Source organism: Vipera ursinii (genome assembly GCF_947247035.1).
Source record: "Vipera ursinii genome assembly, chromosome: 2".
Taxonomy (NCBI): Eukaryota; Metazoa; Chordata; class Lepidosauria; order Squamata; family Viperidae; genus Vipera; species Vipera ursinii.
Genome location: NC_139513.1, coordinates 19,222,954 through 19,245,362, shown reverse-complemented (window position 1 = coordinate 19,245,362; position 22,409 = coordinate 19,222,954). Strand labels below are relative to the sequence as shown.

Below are 22,409 nucleotides of genomic sequence, written 5' to 3'. Positions count from 1 at the left end.
AAATATTTAAATGTAAAATTAGAAATCAATAAAAAAACATTTTTAAAAAAAAAGAAAGAAATTTTGGGCTCAACTGTAGTCGTTAGTCAAAAACTACCCGTATTATTTATTTATTTATTTTATTTATTTAATAATATTTATATACCGCCCTTCTCCCGAAGGACTCAGGGCGGTGAACAGGGCAAGAATAAAAATACAAAATTACAAAAATTAAAAAAGGATTAAATAAATGCCCACTAAAAACAGTAAATACAATATTAAAACCCCAATAAACACCCCCCCAATCCCCCATCAGGCCAGGCCGGCTTGTTCGAATAAGAATGTTTTTAGCTCGCGGCGAAAGGAGCGGAGATCGGGCGCCATCCGGAGCTCAACCGGTAACTGATTCCATAGCTCCGGGGCGCCCACAGAGAAGGATCTCCCCTGGGGGCCACCAATCGACATTCTCTGATCGGTGGCACCCTGAGGAGGCCCTCTCTGTGGGAACGCACAGGGCGGAGGGAAGTTGATGCCGGCAGCAGGTGTTCCCTAAGGTACTCCGGACCCCTGCCATGTAGGGCCTTAAACACTATTACTAGTACCTTGATTACCTAATTATTGTTAGACTGTCAGTTGTGTGACCTTCTTAGGCTACTGGAATATGAATTGCAAATTGTCCTATTTCCTCCTGAGCTGTAATGTATACGTTGTGAATGGAACTACTAAGTTTATAGTTAAGGCCAGTGCTTTTTTTGTAAAAGAAAAAGGTGCCGGAACTCACACATGTCATACAACCTGCCTTGCCTACCCTACAAGGTTCCATCCAAAAAAGGTGCTGGAACTCCGTTCTGAGCGTTCTATGAGGAAAAAAAGCCCTGGTTAAGGCACTTGAGCTGTGAATCCATTATATAGAACAGATTAAGGGTTCCTGTATCTCAATGCTGATTCTTCTATATCGTTACAGATAGTCCTCAACTTACAACAGTTCATTTAGCGCCCGTTCGAAGCTACGATGGCATTTAAAAAAACCCTGACCTGTAACAGGTTTTCACGCTTACAACTGTTGCACCATCCCCATGGTCATGTGATCAAAATTCAAACACTTGTCAAATGATTCATATTTATGACGGTTGCAGTGTCCCATGATCCTGTGATCTCCTTTTGTGACCTTCTGACAAGCAAACTCAATGGGGGAAGTCAGATTCATTTAGCAATCGTGTTACTTAACAATCACAGTTATTCAGTTAACAACCAAAGAAAGGTTGTAAAATGGGGCAAAATTCACTTAACAACTGTCTTGCTTAGCAACAGAAATGTTGGGCTCAATTGTGGTTGTAAATCAAGGACTACCTGTACTGTGTTTTCTTTTATCTGAATCAGATGTTACATTTTATTTTTATTTTACCTTATCTTTTGATACTGTCATAAGACTACTACATTAATAAACTACTATTAACTACTTGCACAGGGCTCAAGGCACCCTCTGGGAAGACTCGATGCTGCTATCTTGGGGCGGCCAGCAGGGGGCAGCCTTCTTGCCACTGCCAGGTAGTCTCTGCCAACTCAGTGCCGCCATTTCTTCGCAGGACATCTCAACACTGGAAAGTCGCTGCCAGAATAACTCACTGAGGGTGCTGGATGGAGAACCGGACAAGCGAGTGGGCAAGCTGGCTATCAGAGAATGGGGGCGAGTCATCGTAGACTGGGCTCAAGGCCCCAGTTGCAGTCACCATCTTGATTTTTTGGACCCCCCCTTGCAGACACTTCTGTATAGAAACTAAGCCCAACCATCTCAAAGTAGGAGGTAAGCAAAGGATAACACATATCACATTTATTTATTTTTTTGTCTATACAGTTACAGTTGCATAGCTGTTGTTAACATAGAACAGGGGTCTTCAGACTTGACCCTTTTATGACTCATGGACTTCAACTCCCAGAATTCCTCAGCCAGAGTGCCTGGCTGAGGAATTCTGGGAGTTGAAGTCCATGAGTCATAAAAGGGCCGAGTCTGAAGACCCCTGACATAGAATTTACTTGGCAAGATTTGAAGAGAATGACTTCTATGTACAGAGAGCACCTGAGTGGGCTGGGAAGAACAAGTCTAGATGAACTCTAGTCCCTCATCGGCCAGCTGTTCTTTGAGCCAAGGAATAACTTTGAAGAGGTTGAGGTGATAATCCCTGGCAAAGGAGGGATTATGCCTCTGGAATTTTTGGGGTTCCTCACATGACGCAATATTATGACCGCAGACATCAACCACACCCCAACTAATCACGCCAACCTACAGAAGAAAGAGATAGAAAAACATGAGAAATCCCACCCTCGAATCTGACAGCTTTCACTGAAGGAAAACCACCATTAGATAAAGAAACAAAAACAATACCTCTCTTACGTGACTTTGCTTTGTGAAATTATGGCTGCGAATGGACATTCAGTCTGAAGATTCAGAGATAATTTTTGGAACTGCGGGACATGCGACCAACTTACAAACAGCTCAAAGATAACATATCTAAATGGCATGGGTCCGGATTACCTTAGGGAGCACCTGCTACCAGCATCAGCTTCCCATCGTCCTGTGCGCGCCCACAGGGAGGGCCTCCTTAGGGTTCCGCCGGTTAGGGAATGCCGGCGGGTTATTCCCAGGGGAAGGGCGTTCTCTGTGGGCGCGCTGGGCCTATGGAACCAACTTCCCACGGAACTCAGGACTGCCCCCAACTTTCGCTCATTTCGCCGGGACTTGAAAACTTGGCTCTTCGAGCTGTTTGGCCCAGACTGAGGGGTTTTAATTTAATTTAATTTAATTGGGTTTTAGTTTTAATTTCAGGGACTGGAAGGGCATTCTCGCACACCCGCCCTTTGGAATGAACTGCCAATGGAACTTCGGACTGCCCCCGACCTTCGCTCGTTTCGCCGGGACTTAAAAACCTGGTTGTTTGAATTGTCTGGCCTGGACTGAGGGATTTTAAATTAAATTAATTTTAAATTTAAATTTTAACTTTATCTTAATTTTGTGGGCTTGTATTAATTTAATTCTATTTTAGTCTTCCTTTTTGTATTATTTTAACTTGCCCTGTGAACCGCCCTGAGTCCTTCGGGAATAGGGCGGTATATAAATTCAACTAATAAATAAATAAATAAATAAATAAATAAATAAATAAATAAATAAATAAATAAATATCTACGGAGATTCTCATTCATTTCTGTTACGGTTTTCCTGAAAGTGCTTTTTCAAGAGGCAACTGGACTTCCTTGGTTTTTTTCCTTGAAGACGTTTCACTTCTCATCCAAGAAGATTCTTCAGTTTGCTCCTCATCCAAGAACTGAAGAAGCTTCTTAGAGGAGAAGCAAAATGGGTTCAGGGAAAAAGAAAGAAAGTCCACTTGCCTCTTGAAAAGACACCTTTGGAACAGAAAGGTAATAAGAATTTCATCCTGGCTATGATTTGAAGCCGACAGGTTGAATCTAGGGCAGGGGTGTCAAACTCAATTTCATTGAGGGCCGCATCAGCATTGTGGTTGACCTCAGGGGGCCGGGTGGGTGTGGCCAGGGTGGGCGTGGCCTCCTGTGTGGGCATGGCTAGAGTGCGTATGGCCTACTGGGTGGGCGTGGCCAGCTCTACATGGTTCGCATCAAGGGTGCCTATGGGGGCCTGGGCAGGAGTGGGACAGATCTGAGGGTCTCTGGCAAAAGGAGGGTCTCTGGGGCCAGGGCCAAGGCAGTGGGGGCCGTTCCCTCACTGTTTCCACGATGGCTTCGCAGGCCACATGAAACCACTTCGCGGGCCGGATCCGGCCCCCGGGTCTTGTGTTTGACATGTCTGATCTAGGGCATTCACACACACAAGCTGTGGTCTAGCAGTTTTGGTGAACTAACCACTCACCTGAATATAACGCAACTTTTTCTGAATAATGAGAGGACCACCAGAGTCACCTGCAAGCCAAAAGAAAAAGAGATTTAATCAAGGGACTGAGCTGGGTATGGAGAGATCAGATCTATAACTCACACAGGAATCCAACTCGTCGGAGAATTTCAGACAGATATCAACATGTATGCAAATGTAGGCGTCATTCAGTGATGAAAAAAGTAGAGGATGTATTAGAGAAGGGATTGGGAACCACCTGCATGGTCCCACCCCATATACTATATGCACTTTTGTTGGCAGGTCTCTGCTTTTTAGTGTGCTGTCTAGATTTGCCGTGGCTTTCCTCCCCAGGAGCAAGCGTCTTAATTTCTTGGCTGCAGTCCCCGTCTGCGGTGATCTTGGAGCCCAGGATAAAATAAAATCTGTCACTTCCTCCATTTCTTCCCCATCTATTTGCCAGGAATTGAGAGGGCCAGATGCCATGATCTTGGTTTTCTCAATGTTAAGTTTCAAACCCATTCCTGTAACCTGATGCAATTTGAACCTAACCAGCTCACATCAGAAAACTGCTTCCAAAGTCTAAAACCTCTGTCTCCAACCTTTCTGGGCTCGAGGACCGGAGGGAAGGAGAGCAGTTTCAAAATTGGTGTGTGTGTGTCTGTGTGTGTGTGTGTGTGCGCGCACGGGGCCATGCACACTGGCACAGCACTAGCAGCCCCGTTTGTGCGTGCAGCATGCGCTGGTGCGTGCACATGCATGAATGGCTGCGCTAGTGGCCCTTTTGCACATGTGCAAACGGGCCACGGAAATCGCCTGGGCTAGTGGCGCATGCACAAACGGGCTGCAGACACCTGCCCTGCGCTAGCATTCTTGTTTGCGCCCATGTGCATGTGAACAGGGCTGCGGGCACTATTGCAAGTGAGGGGAAATACGCACCTACGCATGCATTCACCAGCTAGCCGTTTCCACAGCCTGCAAACCAAGAGCCCAAGCCCGGTCCCAGGCCACAGACCATAGGTTGTGGACCCCTGTCCTAAAAGTATGGGTAAAGGTTTCCCCAGTTCCGTCATGTCCAGCTCTAGGGCACAGTGCTCATCTCTGTTTCTTAGCCAAGGGAGCCAGCATTGTCAGAAGACAATTTCCATGGTCATGTCGCCAGCATGACTCATATGCTGAAGCGGACAGAACGCTGTTACCCTTCCATGGAATTGGTACCTATTTATCTACGTGCATTTGCAGGCTTTCAAACTGCTCGGTGGGCAGCAGCTGGAGCAAGAACAGGAGCTTATCCTGTCACACAGCACTCAGGTCTTGAATCTGGACCTGTCAGCTTTCCAGCTGACAAACTTAGCGTGTTTAACCATCATGTCCCCATTTTCCAAAGGGTGTAGGGTGTAGTTATATTAATGAACTGATGCATTTACACTGAAAGACCCTGAAATACAGGGCTTCCTGCCTGAGCATGGAGTTATATTAGAAGACCTCCAAGGTCCCTTCAACTCTATTATTTCTGTTACAGTGCATTCAGAGTGAAATATACAGTATTATATATTAATATATTGTATATATTGTAGAGATGGAGGTCAAGGATATGAAGGGACCGTGTGCAGAAAACTGCCTGCCTTAGTATCCTGTTATCCGCATGTCTATGAGCTCATTCCAATTAGCACTGCCAAGGACTGCTAGGAACCAGCTAGATATGGGAGACTCTGCCCTGGCTGGGATGTTCAGATGTTCTCTAAGATTGACTAGGGAGTACACCAATAAACAATGCTTTTGCTGTGCGCTCTTTCCTGCTTGTTAAAACTGTATGAATACAATAAACTCTGCGTAGGCAGACAGACATTTTGGGACACCCTGAGATGACTGGTCTCTGAATCCGACATATATAATAAATTAATACCTGCTGTTTACCTGCTCATGTGAATGTTACTGTTGAAAAGTCCAATTTTCTGTTCCCAGGTGTCTCTCCATTATAACTTCAGCCCAGAGCCAAAAGGAGCAGAAGGGCATTCTCTTAGATGCTTGCAAACAAAGTGTCTCCTTGCTTTTATATTCTTAAACATCTTTAATAAATAATTCCCTTTCTTCCTGCAAATGCTGCTCTACTGTTAGGTATATGTCTGTGGCCTAACTGGTTGGGTTGGCAATATATATGAACTACGATTGTATCATTGTGATAGAACTGTAATGTATCACTTTAAATGTGTAATGCATTGCATCATATCTTCTAATGATTGGCCAGCGCTGTTTCCTATGGCCATAAGAGGGAGCTAGAGACATCGCTTCTCTCTCACTTGCTGTTGCTTGCTGTTTATCGTGGTTTGTGGGTTTGCTACTGTTTTGCTAAACCTGAAGAACTGTGTTTGACTTAAGGACTGGTAAGAAGACTGTATCGGATAATCCTTGGACTGTTGTTATCTGCTATCATTTTATTACTCGTGTATGATCTGGACTGTTCTTTCCTGGACTGCGCTATTGTCTTATCCCACAAGTAAAACTTTGTACACACCTCAGTGTATCTGTGCGGTTGCTGTGTAAACTTAACTACTCTCAGTATCCTCTTTTTCTGTGCAAGCTCTTGTTCGCTCAAGAGTTGCTCTGCTCATCCTTGTCATCTACTATGACTTGCAAGATCAGTTGCCATGAAGCTTTGGAGGTAACTTGGTTTCAAGAGGGCTAAAGGGTTTCTTATACCCAGGAAACAGCAGAGAGTACCATTATTCCTCACCTTTGCACGTATTGGGGTCCAGCACAGGCTCCTGTCCCCCCGTGCAGAGAAAGTTATCAGTCACTACTTCTTTGATATTGGTAATGTTTTTGTAGAATTTGACATTCCTAGCATCTTGTTCACAAGCCATTTTCTGGAAATAGAAAAAGGAAATAGAAAAATTGAGCACATCACTACAGATTATCACTAAGAGGCATTACATGTTGTTGTTAGCTGCGAAGTCATGTCAGACCCATCGCGACCCCATGGACAACGTTCCTCCAGGCCTTCCTGTCCTCTACCATCTTCTGCAGTCCATTTAAGCTCACGCCTACTGCTTCAGTGACTCCATCCACCTCATTCTCTGTCGTCCCCTTCTTCTCTTGCCCTCAGTCTTTCCCAGCATTAGGCTCTTCTCCAGTGAGTCCTTCCTTCTCATTAGGTGGCCAAAGTATTTGAGTTTTAGCTTCAGGATCTGTCTTTCTAAAGAGCAGTCAGGCATTACATAGTTATCACATTTAGCCCCAGTTCATTGGAGGGGGGAATGTTGGAATGCAGTCTTTAATGAGTCCCAGTTTAGGGTAAGTACCAAGGTCTCCTCTACTCATGACATTGCTGCAACCCTCTTTCTTTTTGACCACCGTCTCCTTTTTTCTGGTTCTCAAGAGATGCTGCAAGCTGCCTCGTATTCTCTATTCAGCTCACCCAAAGAACAGCTAAGGTTCTTGAATGACGGCTATGTTAAAATCCTGGTCCATCAAGCCTAATTTTCAGCTCTGGAGAAGTTATGAAAGGATGTTCCACAAACACAGCCCGTTTGGGACAGATTTACCATTTTAGCGAGCAATAGATTTATATTAATTTGTAGGTCAAACTGCTCTGTCCATTAGGCATAGCGGGGGTGGGGTGGGGTGGGGGAGAGAAAACAGTACTTGGCAAAGTGGTATCATCCAGCAAAAGGAGTCTCAAGAAAAGAGATGTTAAAAAAACAAGGTCAGCTCTGGTTGGCCTTTTGGCTTTTTTGACTCCCTTCTGGGCAGATAACCTCAGACAAGATGATATCTTGGTCCTTTTGACTCCCGGCTGCAGGTACCCCTTGAAGGGAATCTGGTTTGGTTTTTTTTCCTATAAGAGTTTGCCCATGAAAATGTAGACCTCCTCTTAAATCAAGATCAGGATTTTTCCTTTTTTATCTATATACAAGATTCAATCACCATTGAAACCGATACAATAATTCAACGAAATAGACCCTGGAAATAGATGTTATCCAACTTGATAGTTATTTAGTTCCAGAAACAACCTGGAAAATATTTATTTGAGATTTTATTCTGGTGTTTCTGTGTGGTGTGTGTGTGTGTGTGTGTGTGTGTGTGTGTGTGTGTGTGTGTAAAACAGTCATATAAATTCTCTACATTTATTATTAATTTAATATATTCAATTGAGGCATTGGCTGACTCCCAAAGGAAGGGAGGGAGGGACGGAGGGGGGAGAAAGGAAGGAAGGAAGGAAGGAAGGAAGGAAGGAAGGAAGGAAGGAAGGAAGAAAGAAAGAAAGAAAGAAAGAAAGAAAGAAAGAAAGAAAGAAAGAAAGAAAGAAGGAAAGAAAGAAAGAAAAAAAGAAAGAAAGAAAGAAAGAAAGAAAGAAAGAAAGAAAGAAAGAAAGAAAGAAAGAAAGAAAATGATCAGGGAGGGACACAGGGAGGAAGGGAGGGAGGAAGGAAGGAAGGAAGGAAGGAAGGAAGGAAGGAAGGAAGGAGGAAATATCAGGGAGGGAGGGAGGGAGGGAGGGAGGGAGGGAAGGAGGAAGGAAGGAAGATCAGGGAGGAAGGAAGGAAGGAGGAAAGATCAGGGAGGGAGGGAGGGAGGAAGGAAGGAAGGAAGGAAGGAAGGAAGGAAGGAAGGAGGAAATATCAGGGAGGGAGGGAGGGAGGGAGGGAGGGAAGGAGGAAGGAAGGAAGATCAGGGAGGAAGGAAGGAAGGAGGAAAGATCAGGGAGGGAGGGAGGGAGGGAGGAAGGAAGGAAGGAAGGAAGGAAGGAAGGAGGAAAGATCAGGGGTGGAAAGGAAGGAAGGAAGGAAGGAAGGAAAGAGGAAAGATCAGGGAGAAAGGAAGGAAGGAAGGAAGGAAGGAAGGAAGGAGGAAAGATCAGCGAGGAAGGGTGGGAAGGAAGGAAGGAAGGAAGGAAGGAAGGAAGAGGGGGAGGAAGGAAGGAAGGAGGAAAGATCAGGGAGGAAGGAAGGAAGGAAGGAAGGAAGGAAGGAAGGAAGGAAGGAAGGAAGGAAGGAAGAGGGGGCGGAAGGAAGGAAGGAGGAAAGATCAGGGAGGGAGGGCGGGAAGGAAGGAAGGAAGGAAGGAAGGAAGCAAGAGGGGGAGGAAGGAAGGAAGGAAGGAGGAAAGATCAAGGAGGGAGGGCGGGAAGGAAGGAAGGAAGGAAGGAAGGAAGGAAGGAAGGAAGGAAGGAAGGAGGAAAGATCAGGGAGGGAGGAAGGAAGGAAGGAAGGAAGGAAGGAAGGAGGAAATATCAGGGAGGGAGGGAGGGAGGGAGGGAAGGAGGAAGGAAGGAAGATCAGGGAGGAAGGAAGGAAGGAGGAAAGATCAGGGAGGGAGGGAGGGAGGGAGGAAGGAAGGAAGGAAGGAAGGAAGGAAGGAAGGAGGAAAGATCAGGGAGGGAGGGTGGAAAGGAAGGAAGGAAGGAAGGAAGGAAAGAGGAAAGATCAGGGAGAAAGGAAGGAAGGAAGGAAGGAAGGAAGGAAGGAAGGAAGGAAGGAAGGAAGGAGGAAAGATCAGCGAGGAAGGGTGGGAAGGAAGGAAGGAAGGAAGGAAGAGGGGGAGGAAGGAAGGAAGGAGGAAAGATCAGGGAGGGAGGGCGGGAAGGAAGGAAGGAAGGAAGGAAGGAAGGAAGGAAAGAGGAAAGATCAGGGAGGAAGGAAGGAAGGAAGGAAGGAAGGAAGGAAGGAAGGAAGGAAGGGGGGGCGGAAGGAAGGAAGGAGGAAAGATCAGGGAGGGAGGGCGGGAAGGAAGGAAGGAAGGAAGGAAGGAAGAGGGGGAGGAAGGAAGGAAGGAAGGAGGAAAGATCAAGGAGGGAGGGCGGGAAGGAAGGAAGGAAGGAAGGAAGGAAGGAAGGAAGGAAGGAGGAAAGATCAGGGAGGGAGGGTGGGAAGGAAGGAAGGAAGGAAGGAAGGAAGGAAGGAAGAGGGGGAGGAAGGAAGGAAGGAAGGAGGAAAGATCAAGGAGGGAGGGCGGGAAGGAAGGAAGGAAGGAAGGAAGGAAGGAAGGAAGGAAGGAAGGAAGGAGGAAAGATCAGGGAGGGAGGGCGGGAAGGAAGGAAGGAAGGAAGGAAGGAAGGAAGAGGGGGAGGAAGGAAGGAAGGAAGGAGGAAAGATCAGGGAGGGAGGGCGGGAAGGAAGGAAGGAAGGAAGGAAGGAAGGAAGGAAGGAAGGAAGGAAGGAGGAAAGATCAGGGAGGAAGGAAGGAAGGAAGGAAGGAAGGAAGGAAGGAAGGAGGAAAGATCAGGGAGGGAGGGCGGGAAGGAAGGAAGGAAGGAAGGAAGGAGGAAAGATCAGGGAGGGAGGGCGGGAAGGAAGGAAGGAAGGAAGGAAGGAAGGAAGGAAGGAAGGAAGGAAGGAAGGAAGGAAGGAAGGAAGGATCTGATATCTTGGAGCCTTCAGGTGTTAGATTTGATTTAAGGGAGCCTCACTCCACCTAATCTTGTTAGAGTATCTTGCTCAAAGATCTCACCTTTTCGCTATTCTTGATCTGAACAGGCCTGCGAACTAGCCCGGCACCGTCTTGGTTTTCGTACTTACAGTTGGTTACAAAGAAAGAACGAATGTTTCCCACAGGTAGCAGCTCATTCTCTGTTAAACCAAACAATATGAAAAGAGCTTAGTGAACTGCCAAAGGAAATTCCTTCCTTTGGAGGGAAGAGGAACATCTAGTGAGGAGAAAGAAAGAAAAGAGGGGAAGATGCTGGATGAATCAGGAATACCGTGGACCAGTGGTGGCCAACGTTTCAAGCAAGTTTGCTCCAAGTCCAATTCATTCATGTATGAGGTCGAATCAACCTAGGATGCAGCGCAACATGTTACAAGAGGGATGCAAAGAAATTCAGAGAACAGGTTCAGAGAAGAGCCATAAAGGAATTCTGGGAGTTGAAGTCCACAAAACTTGCCAAGGTTGAGAAATGTTACTTTGGAAGAAGATTTGGCCCTTAGGGAACCTACTGCTCTTCTGCCCCATGTTGGTTACTTTTAACACACAAACGATCCTCTTACCATGGTCCTGACACGTGGTTGTTGCGAGAGGCTTTCTCAGAGCTCGGGTTGTTCCTTGTGTACATGGTAAACAAATTGGCCTGTAGGGGAGAATATAGAACATTGAATAATAGAGTTGGAAGGGACCTCGGGGGTCTTCTAGTCCAACCCCTGTCTGAGCAGAAGATCTTATTTTAGGGATCTCCAACCCCCAGTCCGTGGACCAGCACCGGTCTGCAGCATGCCAGCAACTGGGCTATGCAAACATGCGAAGCCCCATCCTCAGGATGCAGGCAGCACGCAACCCCCCCCCCTCCAGTCCATGGAAAAACCTTTCTCTATGGAACCATTCCCCAGTGCCCCAAAAGTTGGGGGCTGTTGCCCGAAATCATTCCAGGCAGATGGTTGTCCAGTCTTTTTTTTTAAAGCCTTCAGTGATGGCGCACCCACCACTTCTGAAGGCAATCAAGAAGTGCAAGGAGACATCAAAAAGAGCCTTGGTGGAGCAGTGGGCTAATGCCTCCTTAAGTAACACCAGCTGCCTGCAATTAGTGCAGGTTCGCATCCCACCAGGCTCAAGGTTGACTCAGCCTTCCATCCTTCCCAGGTAGGTAAAATGAGGACCCAGATTGTTGGGGGCAATTAAGCTGACTTTGTAATAATGCCGCTTGGGGGGTGTATGAAAGCCCTAATAAGCAGGCATATACATAGAATGAAGGCTACTGCTAAGCTTGTAAGCCGCCCTGAGTCTTCGGAGAAGGGCGGGATATAAATGGAATTAAAATTTAAAAAAAATCAGCTGGGCCTCATTATGACTCTTGAGTTTCTGCCCAGATCTTTTTAAATCAGACATGTCAAACACAAGGCCCGGGGGCCAGATCCGGCCCGCGAAGTGGTTTCATGCGGCCCACGAAGCCATCCTGGAAACAGTGAGGGAATGGCCCCCACTGCCTTGGCCCTGGCCCAGAGACCCTCCTTCTGCCAGAGACCCTTAGAGCTGCCCCACTCCTGCCCAGGCCCCCATAGGCACCCTTGATGCGAACGATGTAGAGCTGGCCACGCCCACCCAGTAGGCCATACGCACTCTAGCCACACCCACCCAGTAGGCCACGCCCACCCTGGCCACACCCACCCGGCCCCCTGAGGGCAACCGCAATGCTGATGCGGCCCTCAATAAAATTGAGTTTGACACCCCTGTTTTAAATGGAATTATTCTTCCCCAGGCACTAATTAGTCTTTTATGTATAACTTCTTCCAACCTAAAATAAAACAGGAAGCCCCGTGCTGGCTGAGGGATTCTGGGAGTAAACGTCAACACATCTTAAAGTTCCCAAGTTGGAAAAAACACTGATTTAAGACATACCACCCCACCAATTTGCCTTTTAAATAGGAAACAACCAGCTCATCTTTGATAATAAAAGACCGAGATTAAAAAATACCACACATTTCGTAGAACTAAATCAAAACAGAGAGGCCCTCCTCAGGGTGCCTCCGGTCAGGGAATGTCGACTGGTGACCCCCAGGGGGAGGGCCTTCTCTGTGGGCGCTCCGGCGCTATGGAATCAATTGCCGGTTGAGCTCCGGATGGCATCGGACCTTCGCTCCTTCCGGCGCGGTCTGAAGACCCACTTATTTGAACTAGCTGGTCTGGCCTGATGGGGAACGTTAAGGTTTTTAATGGGTCTTTTATTGTTATTGTAATTTTTAATTGGGCACTTGTTTAATTCCTTTTTAATTTTTGTATTGTTATTTATATATGCCCTGTTAACCGCCCTGAGTCCTTCGGGAGAAGGGCGGTATACAAATTTAATAAAAGTAAAAGTAAAAGTAAGTAAAACCCAGAGGACCCAGATTGTTGGGGGCAATTAAGCTGACTTTGTAATAATGCCGCTTGGGGGTGTGTGTGTGAAAGCCCTAATAAGCAGGCATAGACATAGAATGAAGGCTACTGCTAAGCTTGTAAGCCGCCCTGAGTCTTCGGAGAAGGGCGGGATATAAATGGAATTAAAATAAATAAATAAAATAAAATAAAACCAATGTCTTGATTCTAATATTTCTTTGAGACAAAACTGAAAGGGCTCTGCCGTCTCTCTCTCTCTTTGTGTCTTCCTGCGAGATCTCACCTTGCATTGAAAGAGTAGACCACTTTTTCCTTAAGTTTTATCAGGGCGATGTCATAATCATAGAATTCAGGGATTCCGTGATTTTTCAGCTTTCCGATCTGGTATTTTGGGTGGAGTCGAATTGCCTCCACAGGATACTGTTTCCTGACTAGGAAATAGGAAAGTAAAACGTTAAGACTTCCTGCTGTCTTGGGCTGCATAGCTTATCGCCACATGGTGGGACCATCAGCTGCCCATTTGGCTACTCCCTCTCAAAAGATAATTTTGTTTACCAATTGTGACTGTGATCTGGTCAGCCGTATCTTTCACAGTGAAGCAGTGAGCTGCCGTCAAGATATAATACTCAGAAATGAGGGTTCCTTTGCAGTGTTCAAACCCTACCCTACCGGAACGCTGTGATTGGAAGAGAAAAATCATTATGAGTAAGTCGCAAAAGCTTCCTACATAGATTTCCTTGGAAATAATCCCCATTGCATTCAATAGGATTTACTCATTATTCAACATTAATTGAAGAATTTGTACTATTCCCATAGCGATAGCACTTAAGACTTACAGTATATACTGCCACATGGTGCTTTACAATAGTCCCTGGGTGGTTTACAACATCAGTATATCGTTATAGGGTCAATGTTTTGCTCCCTTGGGAACGTTGGGAAATAATTTTGAAGTTCAAACTTCAAACATCTAAGAGGATCTCCCCACTTGCATCCCAGTCAACATTTTTTCCCCCTGCAATGTCCCCATGAAACTGCCTCCAAGTCATTTTCAGCCCATGAATAGATCAGACATAAATAATCCTTCCTAGGCTGGTAATATTAAGGTAATATTTTCATCCTTATTCCAACATTGTGGGCGCCCCGGATTTATGGAATCGGTTGCCGGTTGAGTTCTGGATGGCGCCTGACCTTCGCTCCTTCCGGCGCGATCTGAAGACTTATTTGTTCGAACAAGCCAGCCTGGCCTGATGGGGGATGGGTTGGGATTTTATTGTTGTTGTAAATATATTTACCTACTGTTTTAGCTTGGGCATTTTGTTTGGTGGAGCAGTGGGCTAATGCCTCCTTAAGTAACACCAGCTGCCTGCAATTAGTGCAGGTTCGAGTCCCACCAGGCTCAAGGTTGACTCAGCCTTCCATCCTTCCGAGGTAGGTAAAATGAGGACCCAGATTGTTGGGGGCAATTAAGCTGACTTTGTAATAATGCCGCTTGGGGTATGTGTGAAAGCCCTAATAAGCAGGCATATACATAGAATGAAGGCTACTGCTAAGCTTGTAAGCCGCCCTGAGTCTTCGGAGAAGGGCAGGATATAAATGGAATTAAAATAAAATAAAATAAAATAAAATAATTCTTTTTAACTTTTGTAATTTTGTACTTTTATATGTTTGCCCTGTTCACCGCCCTGAGTCCTTCGGGAGAAGGGCAGTATACAAATAAAATAATAATAATAATAATAATAATAATAATAATAATAATAATAATAATAATAATAATAATAATAATAATAATAATAATAATAATAATTATTATTATTATTATTATTATTATTATTATTATTATTATTATTATTATTATTATTATTATTATTATTGTCCAGTAGCAGCCTCAAGATAATCTAAAATCAATGAGGCATCATGGAGAGAGCCCGTAAGAAACAAGGAATATCAAATCTTACTCTGGTTACAGGGAGTCCTCAACAACTGAGCCCAAAATTTCTGTTGCTAAGGGAGTCAGTTGTTAAGTGAGTTTTTCCCCCCCATTTTATGACCTTTCTTGCCACACTTGTTAGGTGAATCGATGCAGTTGTTCAGTTGGCAACACGGTTGTAAATTCCCTGTTGAATTTGCTTCTCAGAAGGTCACAAAAGCTGATCATGTGATCCCAAGACACTGTAACTGTCATAAATGCAAATCAGTTGCCAAACATTCGAATTTTGATCATGTGACCGTGAGGTGGTAAGTATGAAAAAATATATATATCCAGTGCTGCCGTTGTAACTTTGAACAGTCCCTAAATGAACTGCTGTAAGTCAAGGACTATCTGTATAACTAAAGAAAGCGTTCTTCTCTGAGCTTAATTCTATTCCAAAGGCCACCCTTACCCTGATGGAGATATTGGTGTTCCAGGGATTCTTCTTTTGATCTTCTGTTTTGTGTTCTTTTGCCAAGCCACACATAGACAAAGCTTCACTCTCATCTGGAAATAGAGAGGCACTTTTCTCAGACCTTTGAGTTTTTCTACAAAAGCTGAAGGCCTAGGCTAGGCAAGAAACTATGACTGAGGGATTCCTTGAAAAGGATAAGAAGGGTAATAGGAAGATTAGGTAGCTATGGAAAGTCACACTCCACACTAAAATGGAAGCGGGGTAAACTCTGGAAGGGTGGGTTCTTACAGGGCAGCACGGTGACTCCGAGGTTAAGATGCTGGGCTTGTCAGCTGGAAAGCCAACAGCTCAGGTTCAAGACCTGAGCTCCAAGCAAATGGGTGAGTTCTGGTCCTCGCTCCAGCTCCTGCAACCTAGCAGTCCGAAAGCATGCAAATGCAAGTAGATAAATAGGTACCACTTTGATGGGAAGGTAACAGCGCTCTGTGACATCATGCCAACCACATCACCGCGGAAATGTCTTCAGACAGTGCTGGCTCAATGGCCTGGAGACCCCTACAGTCAGCAATGACTAGCGGAGTCAAATCTGTAGGGTCCCTAAACTCAGCGGTTTTCCGAGAAGGATTACAAGCCCTATAGAAGCCTACAAACAAATCAACAAAAGGTAGGTTCAAATTACCGATCATTTCATCAAAGGCTTTTTGCAGGTCTTCAATTTTCCTCATTATGAAGAGATGCTGCTCACCAGGTTTTTGTGATGCCAAAGCATTCAGGACATTCTCATTGGTTTCTTTTCCAACAGCAAAGGCATAAACATCTGCAAGCAAGCATGGATAGGTTGGGAGGGAAGTACTAATGTTCCTGACCAAAAAAGGCAACAGTCGTTGTAGTGGTGAGTCCTTAATAAAGTGCAGCATTGCAATTTTTGTCAGTCTTCCTGGCTAACACCAGGCTATCAAAAATCTTTAGACATTTCATTGTGACACTTCGGCTACTAGTTTTGGCAGACTTCCAAAGCAGCTGGATTAAATGAGGATTATTTTTTTTTTACTTCAGACAAAAATAAAGCCACACACAATAGTTTGCCCACTGCCATTTTCAAAGATGTAAATTACCTTGATCTTTGTATTGCTTTAAACTGGGGTCTTCAAAGTTGGCCCTTTTATGACTTGTGGACTTCAACTCCCAGAATTCCTCAGCCAGCATGCCTGGCTGAAGAATTCTGGGAGTTGAAGTCCACAAGTCATAAAAGGGCCAACTTTGAAGACCCCTGGTTTAAACCCATAGCTTCTTTCTTCTAAATCTCTGAGTTGACTGACACTAGTGGCTTGAAGCGAAGTGGTTGTTGAACCATTGTGTTCACATCTAGCCTGGAAACTGCTAATTTTATACTCAACACCTACACTTAGGAGTTTTCATCTAGTACCAGAATTCTCTCAATGATCCATCACTATTTATTTATTTATTATATTTTTATACCGCCCTTCTCCCGAAGGACCCAGGGCGGTGTACAGGGCAATAAATACAAAAACAGGATACAAAAGTTAAAAGCGATTAAATAAATGCCCAAGGATAAAACAATAATTAAGATGTATTAAAAAACCAACCCTAACCCCTCAGACCAGGTCAGACTGCTCAAATAGATACGTTTTTAGATCGCGCCGGAAGGAGCGAAGGTCGGGGGCCATCCGGAGCTCAACCGACAAGCGGTTCCATAGGTCTGGCACGCCCACAGAGAACGCTCTCCCCCTGGGGGCCACCAATCGACATTCTTTGATTGGAGGCACCCTGAGGAGGCCCTCTCTGTGGGAGCGCACTGGACGGAGGGAAGTTGACGCCGGCCGCAGGTGTTGCCGTAGGTAATACGGACCCATGCCATGTAGGGCTTTGTAAGTTATTACTAACACCTTGAATCTCACCCGGAGGGCAACCGGTAGCCAATGCAGCTCGTGGAGCAAAGGTGTAACATGGGAGTATCGGGAAACCCCCAGCACAACTCGCGCAGCTGCATTCTGCAGCAGTTGGAGCCTCCGAGTGGACTTCAAGGGCAGCCCCATGTAGAGAGCATTACAGAAGTCTAGACGAGAAGTCACGAGCGCATGAGTGACTGTACGCAAGGCATCCCGGTCTAGATAGGGTCGCAACTGGCGCACCAGGCGAACCTGGGCAAAGGCCCCCCTAGTCACAGCTCCAATATGCTCTTCTAAAGAGAGCTGTGAATCTAGAAGGACCCCCAAGTTGCGCGCCCTATCTACGGGGGGTAATAGCTCACCCCCCATGGCCAGAGATGGGATAATCGGAATTTCCCGGGATGCCGGCACGAACAGCCACTCAGTCTTGTCAGGGTTGAGTCGAAGCCTGTTCCTCCCCATCCAGACCCGGACCGCCTCCAGGCAGCGGGACATCACGTCGAGGGCATCACTGGGGTGGTTCGGGGTCGAAATAAAAAGCTGGGTATCATCAGCATATTGATGATACCCAACTCCGAAACCACGAATGATCTCACCCAGCGGCTTCATATAGATGTTGAACAGGAGAGGCGAGAGAACCGATCCCTGAGGAACTCCACAAATGAGAGGTCTCAAGGTCGATCTCTGCCCCCCTGCCAACACCGACTGCGAGCATCCCAGAAGGTAGGAGGAGAACCACTGGAGAACTGTGCCTCCCACTCCTAACCCCCTGAGACGTCGCAGCAGGATACCATGGTCAATGGTATCAAAAGCCGCTGAGAGGTCTAAAAGGACTAGGACAGAGGAGCAGCCCCTGTCCCGAGCCCGCCAGAGATCATTCACCAGCGCGACCAATGCCGTCTCCGTGCTGTACCCGGGCCTGAAACCCGATTGGTACGGGTCTAGATAATCAGCTTCATCCAAGAACAAAGGGAGCTGTCGCGCCACCACGCTCTCAACAACCTTCGCCAGAAAGCGAAGGTTGGATACCAGACGATAGTTGTTTAATATTGCTGGGTCCAAGGCAGGCTTTTTAAACAAGGCAATTATGCGTGTGCTTAATCAACAGAAAAGTAGGAACTGTCAACCATCCCATTTGGCCCATTCAAACAAAGAAACTCTTGGCTCTTTTAAATTACCAAGGGTATAGCTTTATTGAAAGATCCATATAGGTACAGCACAAGCAAAGCCAGTTCTGGGATTTTTCCCGCAAAAACCCACATAGGTAAAACCCTTTTTCCCTCTCTGGGCTGCCAGCAGTTCACAGTTCACCAATTGGGTTCACTTCTTTTGTTTGGGGAAAAGACTGTCTGAGCCACTCAAATATTTCATAACTTGACCTTGGTGTCTAAGGTCTCAACGGCAACAGAAGGCTCTCTTGCATTCCAGAAACTTCCCTCCCCACTTGGAAATTTGCCCACCTCCCTCCCTTGCTGTTTGGCAAATTATAAGTGACAGCTATTTTAAGAGCTTTGCTACTTTAAAACAATTATACTGAGCGTATGGCATCTGAAGATTCAATTCTGATAAGCTTCTAGGAATTGAACACAGTGATATACAAGCATGACCAAAAAATAAATAATCACATATACTTGCCAACCTGCCAACAAAGGTGCGTATAGTCAAGGCTATGGTCTTCCCAGTTGCAAAGTATGGCTGTGAAAGTTGGAAAGGCTGAGCACCAAAGAATTGAGGCCTTTGAACTATGGTGCTGGAGAAGACTCCTGCGAGTCACTTGGACTGCAAGGCGATCAAACCGGTCAGTCCTAGAGGAAATCAACCCTGACTGCTCTTTAGAAGGCCAGATCCTGAAGTTGAAACTCAAATACTTTGGCCACCTAATGAGAAGGAAGGACTCACTGGAGAAGAGCCTAATGCTGGGCATGGTTGAGGGCGAGAGAAGAAGGGGACGACAGAGAATGAGGTGGCTGGATGGAGTCACTGAAGCAGTAGGCGTGAGCTTAAATGGACTCCAGAAGATGGTAGAGGACAGGAAGGCCTGGAGGAACATTGTCCATGGGGTCGCGATGGGTCGGACACAAGTTTGCAACTAACAACAACACTTGCCAAACACAATTCTTGATTTATCAAGTCAAATGTGGGCCACAATCCTTGCATAATGTCTGCAAGTTCTAGGTCCATAAGTATCACCCAATTATTTGTTCCTTTGTCTTTCAGTAATCCCACCCCCTGGCAGAGACAGTACATGCATTAATTTCCTCAGGGCCAATGTACGATCTTCAACTTGTGTGCTAATCTCACTAGGTTTTATATTCAACCAGGAACACAGAAATTGCTTTTGTAATATCATTTACTCTCTATTTTTCCTTGGGTTAAGATGCCAAGAAGTCAATCAGACACTCATAGAATAAAAACAGCAACAACACAGTGGTTTAAGGTTTAAAACACTGGATTTATACTTTCCGACCTTGGCCTATAATATTGCCAGAAAGTCTTATCACAGGCAAGTGAGGCCAAACATTGAGAAATTCTGGTTTACAGTACTTTTCTCCCCATTTCCTTCCTGGTGTGTAGATTGTCAGAACTTACCTAAGAATTCATTGCGAGAACTGGAGCCGGATTTCTTAATGCTGAGGAATTCCTTAATATCATTCATGATGGGAATTGGATCCCCGCCCATGTTGTAGCGACCTGAAGGTTGAGAGTAGCAGTTACTATATGGTAGAAGCGATCAAGTTGCCCTTCAAAACTCTGACTGTGGTCCCACAGCTCTTCCAAAATTTCCATGGAACTGTAGAAATAATTCACTTCATTCAACTCAAATGAACTTGAATCACTGAAATAAAATTAAGCTAGAGGTCGATTTCTAAGAACCCCACTAATTTTTTGATATGCCATTTAAAGATTAAGTAATGATCTTTGCAGTGTATGCCTCCCAGCATACACAAAGGGACAGCACAGCAGGAGGCTGATGGTGCAGATCAGCAGAGGGGTTGGACAGCTCCGGGCGATAACTGCTCACTCAGGATAAGCCTAATGAGTTAAGCTGTTGACAGCCCCAGGCATGGTCAGCCTGGTGGGAAGCCAGGATCTACACCCATTGTCACCTGCACTGGGAGGAAGCCCAGGTTTGAACTGATTGGATGCCATCCACCTGGGCAGGTATAAATAGACGCCAGGCTTCCCTGTTTCCCCAGTTCGTTCTGTTCAGAATAAACTCATCTTTACCCCAGCTCTGTGTCCGTCTCTATGTGAAGCACGTGACTTTACAATCTTGATCCAAAAAGGGTTTGACTTCCCCCAAGATTGTGTGTTGAACAACAGGGCAATCTTTTTCTCCTACTGACAATGAGCTGATTTTGCTGCCAAAGTTGGTTTTTTGGTGGTGCACCCCCTAGAGTTGAATGGGAACATTTAGGAATGATTCAAGACAATCCTTGGACAACCACGGACCCACCTGTGAAAAGGAATTTTGAGGATTGCAATTCCTGGTAGGAGCAGCTGGAGAGATAGATCTCCATCTTTTCCTCTCAGCTGATTGATTTCTTTGAAGCATGCATGGCTTTTAACTACACTCTTTGAAGTTTCATTTTTTAATTTGCTTTTTATTTTCAAAAGTTAACTGACTGGTTAAATGCTGATTTATTCTAACCCCTTGCTGGATTTTACAATGATTCTTTTGTGCATATGTCTTTTTGTTGTTGTTGTTCTGCTCTGTTGTTCTGAATAACTTTCGCTTTCTCTGTAAGTACGTTGCGGCAATTTTCTGGATACTGAAAGTGACTTGACTGGATTCACATCTGTATTGGACTTTCATTACAGGGATTTTGCATTTTATTAACTCTCAAAAAGTTCTATTTTTTTTTTAAAAAAATGGATCAAAATTTCCTCCTTTCCCCCTCCCCCCTATTTTTACTGTGAGGAATATCACCTCAATATTCTTTGTCTTCTCTCCTTGAAGAACTCTTTCTGTTTGGCTGCTAAGTTACAGGAGAACAAACAATGCACCAATGTAAAGCCTCTGGGAGGCCTTTGAAAAAATAATGCTTTTTACCTACAAGTTCAAACAGACAAGGCTAAAAGAAATATGGATTTAGAGCTGATAGACTTGATGAGTGATAAATTGGATTTTTAAAAGAACATTGATGGAGATTGGGGAATGGACCTATTATATATCCAACTGGAAAACAAATTTGATTGGGCTTTTTGGGACGATAGATCAACTTTGGAGAATGGATTTACTATATTTAATCAGACAACAATTGATAAGGGATGTTATTAGGAAGCAAATCAGGATATTTGTTCCAGGATGGATCAGAGATAACTGTTGTGGTGATTTGAAATTATAAAGAAGTCGTGGTAGACTTTCTGCAAGTTAAATAAAATAATAGATTGTTAATAGATTTTGAAACTTTAATTTTGCTGTTGCTTTGCCTGTTGACTGTTCTTAATATAGATAGGTGACAGGTCAGATAAGTTACAAAGAGAGATAGAAGTTTAAAAATTGGGGGCTTGCTTCCAAAAGAGGGGGAAACTAACATTGTTACAATATATTTATCAATATTCCACTAAGTTGGATAATATATGTATGTGTTTGTGTTTTTGTTCTTTTTAATGTAGTTTTAAATGCTCTCTTTATTTTTTGTTTTATTTTTGTACAATATTTTAGACTCTGTTTTAATTTTTTTAATAAAAAGGTTATTTAAAAGGTGGGGGGGGGTTCAGTGGTGGGATTCAGCAAGTTCGCACCAGTTCAGCAGAACCAGTGGCTAATTTTTTTTTGTGCAGGCCCAAAATGGATTTCTGGAAGTGGCATCCACACAGAGAACTGATTGTTCACATATGTGAATCCCACCACGGCAGGGTTACACACATAGCAAGAGGTTTGAACTTGTGGATTCTGGATTCTGAGGGGGGAAAGGATAAAAATACAAAGCAACTTTTCCTGAATATACAGATTAAGAAAAAAAACTGGGCCATGTCTAAATTCTATTTAAACTGCAAATTAAAGAATATATTGATTAAATAAATAGCATAAAGGTTCTTTCAAACAAATGTTAAAGCAGACATGTCAAACACAAGGCCCGGGGGCCGGATGCGGCCCGCAAAGTGGTTTCATGTGGCCCGCGAAGCCATCCTGGAAACAGGGAGGGAACGGCCCACACTGCCTTGGCCCTGGCCCAGAGACCCTCCTTCTGCCAGAGACCCTCAGATCTGTCCCACTCCTGCCCAGGCCCCCATAGGAACCCTTGATGCCAACGATGGAGAGCTGGCCACGCCCACCCAGTAGGCCATACGCACTCTAGCCACGCCCACCCAGTAGGCCACGCCCACCCAGGCCATATCCACCCGGCCCCCTGAGGGCAACTGCAATGCTGATGTGGCCCTCAATGAAATTGAGTTTGACACCCCTGTGTTAAAGTATCTGCCCTATTAAATATTAAAAAGTAGCTGCAAAAATTAAAAAATAAA

General features: G+C 45.0%; 1 protein-coding gene across 1 annotated transcript in view; it reads right to left on the bottom strand.

Annotated features, from left to right (window-relative positions):
- Nucleotides 1–1,706: 1,706 nt before the first annotated feature.
- Nucleotides 1,707–22,409, bottom strand: part of LOC310634335 (complement factor B-like) — a 48,051-nt gene continuing 27,348 nt past the window's right edge. The window contains exons 9-18 of the mRNA XM_083352610.1: nt 19,527–19,628; nt 15,707–15,844; nt 15,025–15,119; nt 13,199–13,319; nt 12,927–13,074; nt 10,825–10,904; nt 10,289–10,407; nt 6,573–6,705; nt 3,860–3,909; nt 1,707–2,260 (exon numbers count right to left, since the gene is read on the bottom strand). Of these exons, the coding sequence (XP_083208736.1) occupies nt 2,081–2,260; nt 3,860–3,909; nt 6,573–6,705; nt 10,289–10,407; nt 10,825–10,904; nt 12,927–13,074; nt 13,199–13,319; nt 15,025–15,119; nt 15,707–15,844; nt 19,527–19,628 (1,166 nt within the window). The 3' untranslated portion in view covers nt 1,707–2,080. The remainder of the gene's footprint in view (nt 2,261–3,859; nt 3,910–6,572; nt 6,706–10,288; nt 10,408–10,824; nt 10,905–12,926; nt 13,075–13,198; nt 13,320–15,024; nt 15,120–15,706; nt 15,845–19,526; nt 19,629–22,409) is intronic.